We start from the raw sequence: 15130 nt of genomic DNA, 5'->3' as shown, positions 1-15130 counted from the left end.
AATTTAAAAAATAAATAATTTTTCATGAACAAAATCAACTATTTATTTTGGTGAAAACTCAGGTGCAGTCGACTTCACGTGAAGTTGATACCTGAGAGTCGTTAGATGATTTGATTGATTTGACTAAATTTTCATCCAACATCTCTCGGATATCGATTTCACCTAAGTTTTTACCATTTATTTTTACTATATATATTTTAAAGGTGGGAGAAAAGAGAGGGGGAATCTTGATTATAATATTATATTATATTATAATTGAATTAAAACGAGGCGGCTGAGGAAGTCATTCATGTATGATGTATGGATGAAGATTGGAGTAGTAGTCACAAAAAATAAAAGACCATTCAAATCAGAAAACGTTAGGAGGTTGACCAGGGTAGTCACTAGTCAAGCACCCAACCATTCAGGAAACAGTCTCGCAAATTTTTTTAAAATTTGAAAAATATCAAATTATCAACATTTTTTTTTTCACTTTAGATTTTTGGTAACTATATTCACTTTAGATTTGAATTAATATTAGAAGAGTGCTAAGAACCAACAGATTTTATAATTTATAACCATCAATTAGTTATTATTAATGTTTTTAATAGTATGAGAATTATTTATTTTTTTTATTAATTAAATATTGTCTAAATTTTAATAAAAATGTTAATCTCTTAAATTTTTTTAATTATTAACTAATTATTTGTTTTTTCTATTAAAAATATTGGTGTAATAACCGGTTGAATATGAATTAGAGTGGGTGTCCATATAAAAAGTCACAACTCACAAGAATCCTGAGATATGGCATATGATGTAAATCAGTAATAAACTAATAATCGTTAAATTAGTTATTAAATAATATAAAAAAGTAACACATGTGTGATGTTAATTAGTTATTAGATAATATCTTATCTTGGAAGTCATATATGATCATCAAGGACGCCATCCTTCGTTTAATGGAGCTTCAACTGACCCCATCAACACGCATCTTTGGCTTCTAGATGCCTATATTTACATCGTTTATTCTTTACGCTTTAATCTCCCCAAACACATACTGTTAGGTAGCGTTTGTTTTGAGGTACTAGGATAGAGACTGGAAGACTGAGACACAGTATCATATTTGTTGGTTCAGAGACTGATACTAAAATTTCTGTCTCTGTCCCTAAAATTTCAGTATTTCAGTACCTCCAAAAAGTAGGGACACAGGGGACTGAAATTTTTAGAGACGGAGATTGAAATTTTAATAACATTTTATACCTAAAATACCCTCATTTCAATTAATTAATTTCAATTTTATCCTTTGTGCAAATTAAATTAGAGTTTTATTCTTGTTTCAATTTTTGTCCCTCCCTTTACGCCAAACAGAATACTGAAATTTATTTCGGTCTCTGTCTCTTAGTCTCTGTCTCTCAGTCTCAGTCTTTTTGTCTCTGTCTCTCCACCAAACGCTACCTTAAGAAATGTGTGATTTACTATCCAACTCTACTTTCAATTATTAGAGTATAATTTACAAAAGTTAGCAACTTGCCCAACATGATTAAAACAGGCTCAAAACCTTTAATTATTTTTTGAGAGGTTAGTACAATAATAATCGTGATGAGATTAATTAATCAGAATAAGCGGTAATTAAGGGAGAAGAAAGGGGTCTAAATTGACGTGCCTTTTGTTTGTTTATTAGCACATCACATATTTATGAATGAGGCCAATGTTAGTTGGCATTCAATTCCAATAAGGATAGGGTGTGTCGTTGAATCTATTGAGTATTGACCCAATGGAATATTGCATAGCCAATAATTAATATTAATATATTTCATATGGTCTTGTGATTCTAGATGAGACCAAAGCAGCCCTCAGTACAATATAACATGTAGCCTATCAATTTTGATGCTTTGGCTTATTTTATTAGATATTATTATGATTGTTAATTAATTTATTATAGTCTAAGGTCTGGGACGTTGAGAGTGTGTACGTAAAAAACAATAAACAAATTCAATCAACTTTAGTCTGCTTTCTCATGCCATGACTCGCTGGCCCTACCATCCCTAATATTTTTCATAAATCTCTTTCTAGATGGTTGATTTTCTTTCTTTTCTTTTTTTAATATACAAATATAAATTCATTTTATTATTCTTTCTTCATGTCTTTGATTTTATCACATCTTAACTGTTAGAATATAATTAGGATCAATTAGAATTATTTAGTATATCTGAATATTTATTATAGAATATTACGTCTTTATTATTACGATTTTCTTATTCCCTATAAATATTATTCTATATTGTATCATTCTAGACAACTTGAATAGACAATTTGATTACACTCAATAATATACAAATCTTTTCTGCAGTTTAGTCTCTTATTTCTAACATTAACAAAGTAATATTCTAAATCAGTTTTTTTAATAAAATTTTAGTTTTTAATTAACTTAAATTTAAATTTTTTATTGTATTAAATAAATTAATTTTCACATCAAATTAATTTTTCACGTGAAAATACTTTTTTTATATTTTTATAAAGGTGGAAACTCAGGTGCAGTCGACTTTAGGTGAAGTTGATAGTAGAAAGCGGTTAGATGATTTAACTAATTTAACTAAATTTTTATCTAACGACTCTCAGGTATCAACTTCACGTGAAGTCGACTGCATTTGAGTTTCCACTTTTTATAAAATAATAACACAATTATTTGTTCCAAATTTTTAGGAATGAATGACTGATTTGTAATAAAACAAAAAATTAAAAATTAATTTCATGATAAAAAAATTATTAAGAATTATGATTTACAATTAAATATTTGTAAAGAATAAGTTTCTTTTCTATAAAATATTTTAGTCTTGGGTTTCCATTTTCCAAATTAAAGTACAGAGGGAAAGTACTAAGAGTTAAAACTGTACCTCCTTGAACATAAAACTAAACAAGTCTTTTATTTATACAATGTTTGACTTGAACTTGAAAGCATGTATTCTAATTTCTATTCTATCTCTTTTGGAAATTGAAGAGTTTCACAGAAACAGCAAAGATAATAGCAAAGAGCACAGCAAAAGCAACAACCAGAATTGCAGCAACTCCTACAAAATCATTTCTATAACCAAAGTATCTCTTCAGAAACTCTTCCACTGTCTCATTTGACTCAATTTTACTTGTTATGTCTCCAAATTGAGATGAAACTAATCCATATAAGGTCCAAGCCACTGGACATGCCCAATAGTACCATCTCCACCACACAGCAATGTTCTGCCATAAAAAACAGAACACCATTAGTATGTACATAATTTCCTAACATGAGATTGTTCTTTGCATTTTGTACTTACTGGTCTTGGGACAACAAATCCTGAGAAGAGATTCCAAATTGCATAGAATGCACTAGCCACAATTGAAGCAACATGTTGGTTTGGTGTTATGGCCACAGCCATCATGCCATAGAAGGTGAAGTATAGAAATGTGAAGTACATGAAGAAGAGATACCAAAAGAATTTGGATGCAACCCAATCAAATCCAATCATTGCATAAACTATGAGGCCATATGTTACAGCTTGTGCAAGAATATATGGTAGCTCTATTAGAACCTGGAGTGAAATAAAATGGATCAGGTTACATTAATTAGTACTCTCAACTCTTTAACTTCCCAAAAGATTAATCAAGTTAGTTACCTGTGCAAATGCATAGGGGAAGGCCGAATACATTCCGGCCGCCCTTTCTCTATAAAAGACAGTTCTTTCTATGGCAACCACTGGCTGAACAGAAGAAGCATTCTGGACCCCAAGGAAGAGAACAGCATTGTACATTGAACCTATAGCATTAAACAGATCCTGTTTTCTTGTCCTACAAGTTAACTCAAAGGGGATCAAATTTCTTGTCCTACAAATTTCTTGACCTTAATTCAGACTATTTAATCAATATAATAACTCACTTTTTGGATCCAAGATCCCAGAACATGGTTCCAAACATCAAAGCTACAAATGTAGTGAACAGATATCTCACTGCTGTATATGGAGGATTGCGCCAATATGACCAATGTTGTTTCCACAAACAAGCCATACATTGGATGAAAAATGGTTGTGCATATTGAGTAGGAAAGTGAAGCTCCTTGGAACCAGGAGCAGGCTTGCTCAATTCTGCCACAAGATCTTTATTTCTCCTAAGTATATATAGGCAAAATTTTTCAGCATAAGAAGTCAAGAACACAGGTTTTATAATAACATTAAGGAATATCAAAGTTGTTTAGTAGAAAAATGAGTAAGATTATAAAGTAGATTACCTATAAAGTTCTGAATTTTTATATATATCAGCAAAGTCAACATTTAAATCCATTTCTCGTGCTGGAGTTGTGATTTCCAACATCCAAGTTGCAGGGTTACATCCATCTCTGATCTTATTGACCCCTTTAACAGACTAATTAAAAGTAAAAACTATAAGCAGTTAAATAATTGTCTTTTTTGATGATCTTTGAGCTTTTTGAGACAAATCATACCTCAAAATAGTTGATGAGTTGGTAAGAATGACGGCCTAATGGGCCGACATAAATTTCTTGCCCTCCACGCTTTAATAGGAAAAGCTGCAAGAAAATTTGAAAAAATGTAGCATCTTGTTTTGTTGAACATGATTATATCTCAAATTTCAAGTCTCACCTCATCAAAAGATTCAAATATGTCAATGCTTGGTTGATGGATTGTACAAACAACAGTCCTTCCTGTGTCAACAGTGTTTCTAACTGTTCTCATAACAATGGCAGCAGCTCTTGCATCTAAACCAGAAGTAGGTTCATCCATGAAAATTATGGAGGGATTAGCCACCAATTCAACTGCTATAGTTAACCTCTTTCGTTGTTCGGTAGAGAGGCCACTCACACCAGGCAAACCAACCAAAGATTCCCTAAGAAAGTTCAACTCTACAAGTTCCATGACTTCCTCAATGAACATCTATAACAATTCATTAGTAAATATAATTATATAACTATTAACCAACTCTTAGGCTTGTGTGATACAAGTGCTAACCTTTCTTGTTTCATGATTGATTTCGGGCGATAAGCGCAGCCATGCTGAGTAAAGTAAGGATTCATAGACAGTAACATGAGGAGAATGAATATCATTCTGTTCACAGTAACCGGATATTCGAGCAAATGTTTCTTGCTTCTTAAGGTAGCCTGAGATTGTAATAGTCCCCTCAATATAACCCCCGGTCTTCCTTCCAGCCAGCACATCCATCAAAGTTGTTTTTCCAGCTCCACTTACACCCATCAAAGCTGTGAGAACACCTGGCCTGAATGCGCCGCTAACGCCTTTCAGAAGGACCAATTTCTCTTCAATCACACCCTGACTCTTCATTTCCTGCATTGTAGAACAAACCAGACTTTTAAGACAACGTGTATTTTAAGTTCTTTAATCCAATATCTACACTGAAAATTTAGTGACCTGTGGCATGTCCACTGAATATGTGATTTCATCAAAGATGAGAGAATGTGGTTCAAATGGAAGAACCATTCCTCTTTTTCTCTTGTCAACTGCAGCCTCTGGCCTAATTGATGCAGACCTTGAAGTTGAAGATATAGTTTCTGTTCTGTTGTCACCTGCACAATAATTGAAAGCTTTTTCCAGAATCCAAAAGACTTGATAAGAATCATGATGAAATCCACATACATATGCATGTATACTCACCTATCTTGATCTTGCTACTAGGTGAAGTGCTTCCTCTGAGTGTCAATTCAAGGCCTTCTTGATCATACTTGTTTCCAAGAGATCCTTCTGAGATGATAGCTTGCGGCTTCTTCAGGGCTGCAGAATCATTAGAAGAGAATATATAAGAAAGTTATAGTAATCATTTGGTGCAACAAGATTAAAGCATTGTGGAGGAAGATACTGACGGTTGAGATAAGTGAGAGCGAGAGTGAAAGTGATGTTCAACAGAAGAACAAATCCAAACAATGCCACAACCCCAATCCAATACCAGTATGCATGAATGAAGAATCCACGTGACTTCAGAATCTCAACTCCAAGTGGATCAGTTGAGTTTGGAAGAGCCTGCTTAAGAAAACACATTGCATGTAGTAGCTATTCTATAGTCTGAATAGACATAATTTGTAGTTCAATAATTCAGGAACTTACATGGTTCCAACTCTTGCCAAGGAACTCATTCACCATTATAGCATTCTGCTCATACATTATAGGTGAGATCCAGTAACCCCATATCCACCATTTCTTGATATCCTCTGTGTTATTAAGGGACAAAACAAAAAGCAAACCATTAAGAGTGAAATCAACTCTTTATATGATCATGAATAGTTTGCACTTTGCAGATTGCTGTACCTCTTGACAAGATGAATCCACCCAATGTTAGAAGAGTGACTATTGCAAATGATCCAAATGTGTTGGCAACAATCATGTTCCTGCCAATTGCTGCAATGGAACGAAATAGAGCAGAAGCCATTTGGCCAAGTAGGAACAACAGAAGATACTGCTTCAAGAATCTGTATATATTTGGGTCAAATCCAATAACATAGTAGGTGAGTGATACCCAAACAACAACTTCAACCAATGTGACAGGGATTTTAAGGATCCAACTGGGAATAGCATAGGCCCATGCAGGGTAAAATAGATGATCACGTTGCTTGTAAAAAATTGGAAGCTTCCCAATAGTCATGGAGATATCAGCCATCCCATTAAACAAGATCATTACTACAGTGAAGAAAAGTGCTCCGGTGTAAACTCCACCATGATCCACTGAATCGTGATGCATCTCAGTTCTAAGGAATACTGTCATTGTAATCACAGCCATTGCTGCGAGCTAATGGCAAAAAGAAGAAAAACAAGAGGTGAAACTCAATGAATGAATCAATCAATCAATCAAAAACAGCAACATTTAAGGCTTTGTAAGACCAACCAGAGATATCTTGAAGATGTAAACAAATGAGTTCCTCTTCATAAGAAGATACTCTCTTGAGAAGTTAGCTTTCAGAAGCTCCTTTTTGCTAACTCCATACTTGTCAGTTGTTAATGCAGCAGGGTGGTTCTTTGTCTTATCAAATGGAACTGCTAACTCATCTTCAATTTTCCTTCCTACATGGAAGCTTTTAAATGCCTCAGAAAATTCATTAGCCGTTACAAAACTATATGCCTTCTCCTTGTGCATCCAATACTGTTCCTGATCCTTTCTAGAAGTTACCTGCAGGAATAGATAGATACATATATATTTCCACATATCTTATTCAAAATTTCATAATTAAGTATGGAAGGAATGTAAAGATTGGCCTACTTCTTGAAGGAAGTCTGCTATGCCTTTCCTCTCAGGGCATTTGAATCCCATGGACTCGAAAAATTCGAGGACAAGCTCTCGGGGTCCATGGTAGACTATTTGGCCATCTGAGAGGAGGATAATGTCATCAAAAAGCTCATATGTCTCTGGCTCTGGTTGCAATAAGGCTATCACTGCAGTTCCCTTTAGAATATGAACAATTTGTCTAAGGCATTTCATAATTTGAACAGTTGTGGAGCTGTCTAGCCCAGTAGATATGCCATCCATGAACAACGCTTTCGCTGGCCCAACCAACATCTCCCCTGCAAATAATTCACATAAAAGTTGAAACAGAATTACACACAAAATTGATGGACTAAGAGTTTGATCACTACCTGTGGTAACACGCTTTCTTTGTCCTCCGGATATACCACGCAACATTTCATCCCCTACTAGAGTATCAGCACATATTTCTAAATCCAAGATCTGTAAATCACAAATTAGATAAATAGTAGAAACCATAAAGACAGTATTTGTGTTTTTGATGATGCAATATTGTGAGAAATCAGAACTCAGAACTACTTGAAGTAGTTGAAGATGTCACCTTTAGTATATATTCTGTTATCATCTGGTTTGCTTCCTGGCCTTCAGATGCTGTTGCCTAGTATTATTAGAAAGCCAATAAGATCAAAAGGTTGTGTATCAATCAAAATGAATGGTTTAACTGAACTTAGGAGGGAAGAGTATGGTTAAGGTGGTAATGTATAATAGAATCAATTGCTGAAGTTCATCTCTAGAGAAATAGTAATGCTTGCTAAGTTGATATGCAGATTTTCCAGTGTTCATGGAGTTAGTTCCTTTCACCTTCATGTATATATCGATATCTCGGTCGGGTTTAATTTTTGCTGCTATCTCTCTTCTTGATAGTTCAGAAAGCAAGTCTGCACATGGCAAAATGTAATTATAAGTCATGCTTAGACTACAGTTTACAGATTTGGAAGCTATCTTCTTCAACAAGAACAATTTAAGGTAAAATTCGACTAACCGAATCTTGAACCAACCCCTTGACACCTTGCTGAGAAAGCCAAGGTTTCCCTCACAGTCATTTCTCCAATATGAACATCATTCTGGCTAATGTATGCTGCAGTTCTTTGAGGTACAAACTCATTCATTTCATGGCCATTATAGGTAACTCTGCCACTAACCTACAGCATATTTTTCAGCAAAAAATGGATAGAAGGTGAGCAATAATCATGGTTTGGTTAGATTATCTGATTGATGCATACATGAAGAAAAACATGAAAGAAGCACTTTAACCTTAAGATCCAGACCAAGCTTTCCTGCCAGAGCCAAAAGGAGTGTGGTTTTTCCAGAACTTGGAGGGCCTAAAAGCAATGTCATCCTGAAAATGAAAACAAAATGTAATGGTGAATAGGAAGATGAATAAAGTTTGAGCTTCAGGATTTCAATTAGTCATATCTTCTTACCTACAAGGTCTTACAATTCCACTAACATCTTTAAGAATGGTGACTTGCTTCTTTTTGCTTGAAAGGATATGGAGATAATTCAAATAACTCTGGAAGATTAAAAATTTCAGAATAAGTACAAATCTTACACAAACTAAAACCAACAACAATCTTGATTGAAGCATCAAAGGAAAGAGAGATTTAGAAATCACACGTGGTTTACCTCAACTATATTAACAATGAAGTTAAAAAACGTGGGTAAGGCTCTGCTGCCAACATGAGCTTCTGCCTCAACATTTAGATGCTCAAACCTGGCTTCAATTGTTGGAATATGGATTCCAACTCTAGAAAATATTCAAAGGAAAGTTTTGCAATTTAAAACTGTTGAAGAAAATAAAAGAGAAGACAATCTTTAACAATGGATATTATATATACCTATCAATTCTTTCCCTCAACTTCAACAGAAACTTCTCATTATCCTCTTCAGCAGCACCTACCAACCTTTGCAACACTTTCTTTCTTTCAAGTGTTCCAATATCAGTGACATCAATCTCACTCACCTCACCATTTGATGCAGTTAACAAGCCTCTTTTTAAACGATTGTAAGTAGGGAGTTTCTCAAGTGCAGCCCATTTGAGAGCTTCATCATCATCCACTACTTCATGTGAAGACTTAGAGAAAATAGTGTCCTTTGCACTGTTTCTCCAAAATGAAGAACTGCTTGCTCTTAAGCTGCTTGCAGCTTTATACAGATCACCACTTTCCATTCTCTAAGAGATTTAATCTGCTTATCTTTTAATAACTGTCTAGTTTATCCATTTATCCATGCTACTATTATTCCAAATTTTGATCTAAACCAAAGAATGGTATTATCACTTAAAGAGCAAGGAGTGTGAAATTCAGAACTGAAATTTATAGAATAAATGGAGGGTGATTCCTGTAGCATGATAGTGTTGAAAGTATTTACCTGCAGTATCTAATATCTACAAGTAGTTGACTTTAAGTTCATCACAGTATTTAATTTACTTGGATGAAAGCAAGATTAGTAGATTAGTGAATACAAAATGCTTGTTTGTCAGCATGTAATCGATTATATGTAGTAGTCTATGTCTTGCAAGTCAAGTTATTACAACTTTGTTTCAATGTTTCGTATTTCATATGACTTGTTCTTACACTTAGATTTTGATACATTGTGTTGTCACCTGTTTTATTCGCTATAAGGAAAACCACCAGAGTTAATGGACTTGAAAATTTTGATAATCAACGATAATAAGAAAAGATTTGGTGGTAGGTAAGTAAATATTATTATCCACCAAGTAATATAGATGCATTTTGAAGTGGTGAAACTTGCACGTGCCTCGTTAGATGCATGATGCACACATGCACATTTGTCACACTCACATAAGATCCTCGTTTTATTTTACTAAAGAAATCAGGATTAGTTTTCTGTCCATTTTTATGTTTATTAAAAGGAGAAAAAGTATAGAGTACTAATATATAATAATTAATTATTATATTTTAAACATATATATAAAGAGACACATTTAAAAAATATATTTATAAAGATATTTTTATTAGACACAGTTATAAAAAAGACATTTTTATTAAATATATTTATAAAAATACTTTTATTAAACACATTCATAAACAAGAATTGACATGTTGGCAGAAATGTTGTTGGCAGAAATATTGTTGACAATACTACAATATTGAAATTATTATTTTGTGTGTGGGACCTGACACCAATTTATTTTCTGAAGCATACCTTGAGCTAAATGGCGGAAACGGAAATTATTTTTGATATTGGGGTGGAAATGGGTTTTTTTAAGATTATGGATGGATAAGGGTGTTATTCTTAAATGTGGAATTTTTTTGTTTAAAATATGGAAATCGGACCCTCCAATTTGTTTGGGAATAAAAATCAGACCATCCAATTTATTAGAAATAAAAATCGGACCCTCCGATTTTTGATTTTTTTATAAAAAAAATTACAACAAACAAATCGGACCCTCTGATTTGATATTAACAAAATTTTAAAAACTAACTTACAAAGTAATCGGACAGTCCAATTACTGAATCCCATATCAAAATAAAAACACATGTACCACGAACAGAATTGCATTGCACACGTTCATCTTCCATAGTAAAATTTAGGGGTGTGCATGGTCCGGTCCGGCCCGAAGACCCGGCCCGGTCCCGAACATTTTAGAGACTAATTTGATGTGATTTCATCGGGTCTAGGGTCGGGTATGGGTCTCAAAAGTAGACCCGGTCATTATTTCGGGTCGGATCCGGGCCATAGCTCGGGTCACCCGAAATCGGCCCGGTGGCCCGGTCATCATACACAATTAATATTTTGTGTTATTAGTGATGGATGATAGCTATTATTATGTGAAATTTAAGTATTGTAAACTTTAATATTTTGTGTTATTAGTCATTATACATAAGACTATAAGTTAATGTTTTATGTTTAAAATGCATAAGACTTTAGACTAATGCCTAATCTTGTGTTATTTGTATTGATTTAAATATTTGGTGTTATTAGGCAATATTAGTATTGATTATGGTTATACTTTAATTTTAGAGAAGAGTTAGTTTTTATTATATTTTTCTAAGTGAATTTTATCATGTCAAATAATGGTTGGAGTCTTGGAAATTTGGATATTTTTACATGCTAACTTACAAGAAGGTATCAAGGTAATATAATGTTAACGGCCCGGTTTTCACCCGGTTTTTACCCGGTATAATCATGGCCCGAAAGTGTATAGGTTTCATCGAGTCTAGGGTCGGGTTCGGGTCTAACAAATAGGCCCAGTATATATTTCGGGTCGGATCTGGGTCACATCAAACCCGGTTTCACCCAACCCATGCACACCCTAGTAAAATTTTTTAGCCGCTAAATGGGGACTTTTATTAAATTGTTTCACCACTTGTTTTGGGTAAGGTTAATTTGGTCTTTTTAAAAAGTGTGCATGAAGAGTATAAATACTATAATAAATTAATTCTTACTTACTCCAATCCCATGTAACCGTTACGGTGCACAAGGGTGACATTCCCAAATTAAATTAAAATTTTGAGTTTGAAACCCTGAAAAAGTTGAAAAACCGAATCGACCGTTGGTTCCATCAAACAGAACACGCTCTCCCCTCTGTTTTCTCACTCCCCTGCTTCTGAAGCTACTGCAACTTCTTCAAACCAAACGATAATGACAGAAGATTATGGATTCACACAAGAGGAAATGGCTGTGACTGAGAACCTTGGGTACCCAAAAGCGTATGCTAAACTCTGCAGGGATCGTGGTTTCACTCCCTACCGCCATGGCCCTCCCTTCACTTTCATTCCTCATGCTTTGCATGAAGACGACGTAAGCAGAAAAATTGGATTTTTATCTTTCACTCTTTCTTTGCTATTATTGTAAAGGTGGGAACTTTAAGGGGAAAATGAGTAATGGGTTTATGGTTATTGAATGATTTCGTGTTATTGGGCAGCTTTAATTGAGCTTCAATTATGTGGTTTTTCTTTTCTTAGGCTGAAAGAGCAAGTAAATTAGATCAAATGTTTCCGATTATGGATCTGAAAGCTAAGCCAACCACGAAGCCAAAAATCTTTGTCAGCATATTGTGGAAGCAGCTTAGCCATCTTGGGTAAGCACTTCAATTTTTTGGTTTCTGAACTTTGTTGCAAATTTTCAATTTTTAAATTGAAGTGAAAATTCGGAAACTTTTTTTAGATCAATTTGATAAATTTTCAGGAATGCTGGTTTTGACCCTGCCGTAATTCGAGTGGATGGTTATGGCAATGTGCTGTATTATCATGCTGACTCAGCCTCTCCTCTTGCCTGGGACATTGATCACTGGTTTCCTTGTTCAAGTACTCTCTCTCTCTCTCTCTCTCTCTCTCTCTCTCTCTCTCTCTCTCTCTCTCTCTCTCTCTCTCTCTCTCTAATAAGAATGTGTATGAAACTATAATGTTGCTTCTTTTGTGGATGAACTATTAAGGGGGAGGTTTGACAGTGTTGAGCAATCTAAGGATATTGCAGAGGCAAGTCTGTAAGAGGAAGAAGAATAAGCTGGAATTCTTAGTCCCATGGTGGGATTTCCAATTGGGTATCTCTGTAAACCAATTCCTCTCCATTTTTGCCTCTTCAAATTCAGACTTTAGGTAGGTACATTAATTTAATTTTTTGTTTTTCCAAGTATTCCTTACTTTGTTCTTTTAGCATTGTGATATGTAACTAATGAACAAATAATATTTGTTGCTGCAATCCACAGGCACAGGGCATTTTCATTTTTGTTTTCTGAAGGGGAAAACCATGAACTGAATGCTTCACAAATAGTGGATTCCCATTCTTTTCCACAGCACTTCATTGGGCTCAAAGAAAAAGTTGGCCTTGCTCCAGCTGCAATTGTAGAATCTCGAAGGGAACCTTTCGATGTATTGGCTTTAAGACATCTCGATTATAATAACAAGAAGGCGAGGCCTATCTCTCAAGCAATAGGTTAGTATATGATCATTAACTGTTGGAACAAGTTTGAGTTAATTAGTACTTTCCAAGTACTTTCCAAGTTTGAGTTAATTAGAATTTTGATTTCTCTTCAGTATCTTCGAGAAAAGTAAATGCCAATCTACTGAAAGAAAATGAAGACCCGGAATTCGTTAAGAACCCCTACCAAGCCATTGTCATGGCAAGAGATTCTCTGAAGCAAAGAGAAGAAGCTACTAAAATGCAGACAGAGATACAGAAACTAGATAATGAAGTGGATGAACTGAAGCTCAAAAATGAGGAAGAGAAGCTCGTTATTGAAGACCTGGAAATGACACTCATAAGACGAAGGAGGAAGGCAGAAAAATGCAGACGGTTAGCGGAAGCTCAATCTTCTTATAGGAGCATGCTAGAGAAGATGATTAGAGATACCATGCACCAGTAAGACACTAACCAAAATTTATTTTTCCATAGACATAGTTTATCATTATTCTATGGATGATCATAATTTATATGGAGTTCTTATAAGCAAAATTTATGATATGGTTGTATGCCATGATAATGACAATTAAAATTACTACTCATGTAGGAGTGTCATGTACAAGGAACAAGTAAGACTGAACCAGGCTGCAACTAATGCACTAATGGCTAGACTTGAAGCTCAGAGGGGGATTTGTGATGCTGCAGAGAGAGAGCTTCATAAGAAGTTTAGACAAAAAGAAGAGGTAGAGAATCAGATAAGATCTACATGGGATCAAGGAAGGAAGAGGTCCAGAATAGATGATACCAACTTTGAAGGAAGAAGAGATAGTAATCAAGCTCTCTATTTGCCTGGGATCAGGCCAAGAACACCATTGCACAAGGAGCTCAGACTGTTCTTGGAAGAGGAACAAAGGACATCTGAAGCTGGCTTATCCGCAAATGAAGAACAAAAGCAAGAAGTAAAAGAAGAGGAAGCAAGAATCGGAAAAGAGAAGCTGGAGGAGCATGCCGGATCAGTTGTTGAATTGGATGGAGAAGACTCAATTGAGAATGGAGTTAAGAATCTTGAAATCAATGAATGCAAGAGAAAAGTCTATGAAATTGAAACTGAGGAAGAAGATGAGGAAATCAGGAGGCAGCGTGGGAAAGGAAACGTTGAGAAGTGGCTTCAAATGCTTTTAGAGAAGAGTCCAGAAGCACTGGATCCGGAACCATTCAAGACAAATGAAGATGCTCATGGTGGAACTCAAGATATAATAATCCAAAAGTTGAATCAGGTTTTCCCACAACTGGACTTGAAGATCTCCAAGGTTTCAGATTCTGATGACAATGAGAAGCAGCTTCAACTTCCTCAGGATAGAACAGAATGGGAAGCTGGAAGATCTATGGCAGCGGGAAACAAAAATTACTCTGAAGAAACTTGCATAGGTAGTGAAGGAAATAGAACTCCCAACTTTGATAAGGTGATGGAAAGTAAGGAACAGAAGAAGGGAAAAAGGCTTGTTAGATCAGAGAGTGCTGGTACCTTGAGGCGAATCCCATCATCACCATTGCTTCTTGGGATGAAAAAAGGCGTCGAATGCATTCGGAAGAAGTCCTTTAAGTGGTGATGATGATGAGGATCTTGCTGCGAAAAACATCTTGTTTAGATCATGTTTGGGTTTGCATTAGTCTATGCATAATGCAGTTGCCTTTATGTTTACTTGATTTTTCTTTTTTTCCTTCTCAATTTGTGTGATGCTGCCTGAATAAGTGAGTGGCCCAAAAAAGAAATTAAAGGAGAGAAAAACTTGTAAAAATGTAAGCATTCTATTGTTTGATACTTTGATTTGTGTATAAGATTCTTTTATTCATAGTTGTCAAATATATGTGAGAATGTATAAACGGCTTCTTGTTTTTGCCGCAAGATTCATATTTCTCTTTCTTACAAACCTGATAGAAAGTTGAAACACACATCTGCTATAGTAACTTGATTACTTGATTCACCTTTCTC

General features: G+C 34.9%; 2 protein-coding genes across 3 annotated transcripts; one reads left to right on the top strand and one right to left on the bottom strand.

Moving 5' to 3' along the window:
* Nucleotides 1-2855: 2855 nt before the first annotated feature.
* LOC107614075 (pleiotropic drug resistance protein 1-like) lies at nucleotides 2856-9557 on the bottom strand. 2 transcript variants are annotated; one of them, XM_088496558.1, is made up of 23 exons: nucleotides 9108-9557; nucleotides 8896-9016; nucleotides 8694-8782; nucleotides 8524-8608; nucleotides 8252-8411; nucleotides 8071-8147; nucleotides 7811-7867; nucleotides 7602-7692; nucleotides 7228-7529; nucleotides 6856-7137; nucleotides 6282-6759; nucleotides 6081-6184; nucleotides 5840-5999; nucleotides 5634-5750; nucleotides 5391-5545; nucleotides 4974-5306; nucleotides 4608-4898; nucleotides 4451-4534; nucleotides 4238-4371; nucleotides 3890-4117; nucleotides 3630-3801; nucleotides 3291-3545; nucleotides 2856-3213 (listed from the first exon to the last, which is right to left on the bottom strand). In XM_088496558.1, the coding sequence occupies exons 1-23, from the start codon at nucleotides 9437-9439 to the stop codon at nucleotides 2956-2958; spliced, it is 4365 nt and encodes a 1454-aa protein (XP_088352684.1). In that variant the 5' UTR covers nucleotides 9440-9557; the 3' UTR covers nucleotides 2856-2955. The 2 variants fall into 2 exon arrangements, with proteins under 2 accessions (XP_088352684.1, XP_016171787.1); XM_016316301.3 differs by having other exon boundaries at nucleotides 5840-5996.
* A 2126-nt stretch (nucleotides 9558-11683) lies between these two features.
* Nucleotides 11684-15043, top strand: LOC107610318 (uncharacterized). Its single transcript, XM_088496559.1, has 7 exons — nucleotides 11684-12036; nucleotides 12201-12316; nucleotides 12424-12542; nucleotides 12671-12833; nucleotides 12944-13170; nucleotides 13272-13596; nucleotides 13745-15043. Exons 1-7 carry the CDS (start codon nucleotides 11878-11880, stop codon nucleotides 14745-14747), a joined length of 2112 nt encoding a protein of 703 aa, XP_088352685.1. The 5' UTR covers nucleotides 11684-11877; the 3' UTR covers nucleotides 14748-15043.
* The last annotated feature ends 87 nt before the right edge of the window (nucleotides 15044-15130 follow it).

Source organism: Arachis ipaensis, chromosome B8 (assembly GCF_059453495.1).
Source record: "Arachis ipaensis isolate K30076 ecotype BB chromosome B8, ASM5945349v1, whole genome shotgun sequence".
Taxonomy (NCBI): Eukaryota; Viridiplantae; Streptophyta; class Magnoliopsida; order Fabales; family Fabaceae; genus Arachis; species Arachis ipaensis.
Note: the sequence above shows the minus strand (reverse complement) of the source record. Positions and strands in the feature narration are given on the sequence as shown.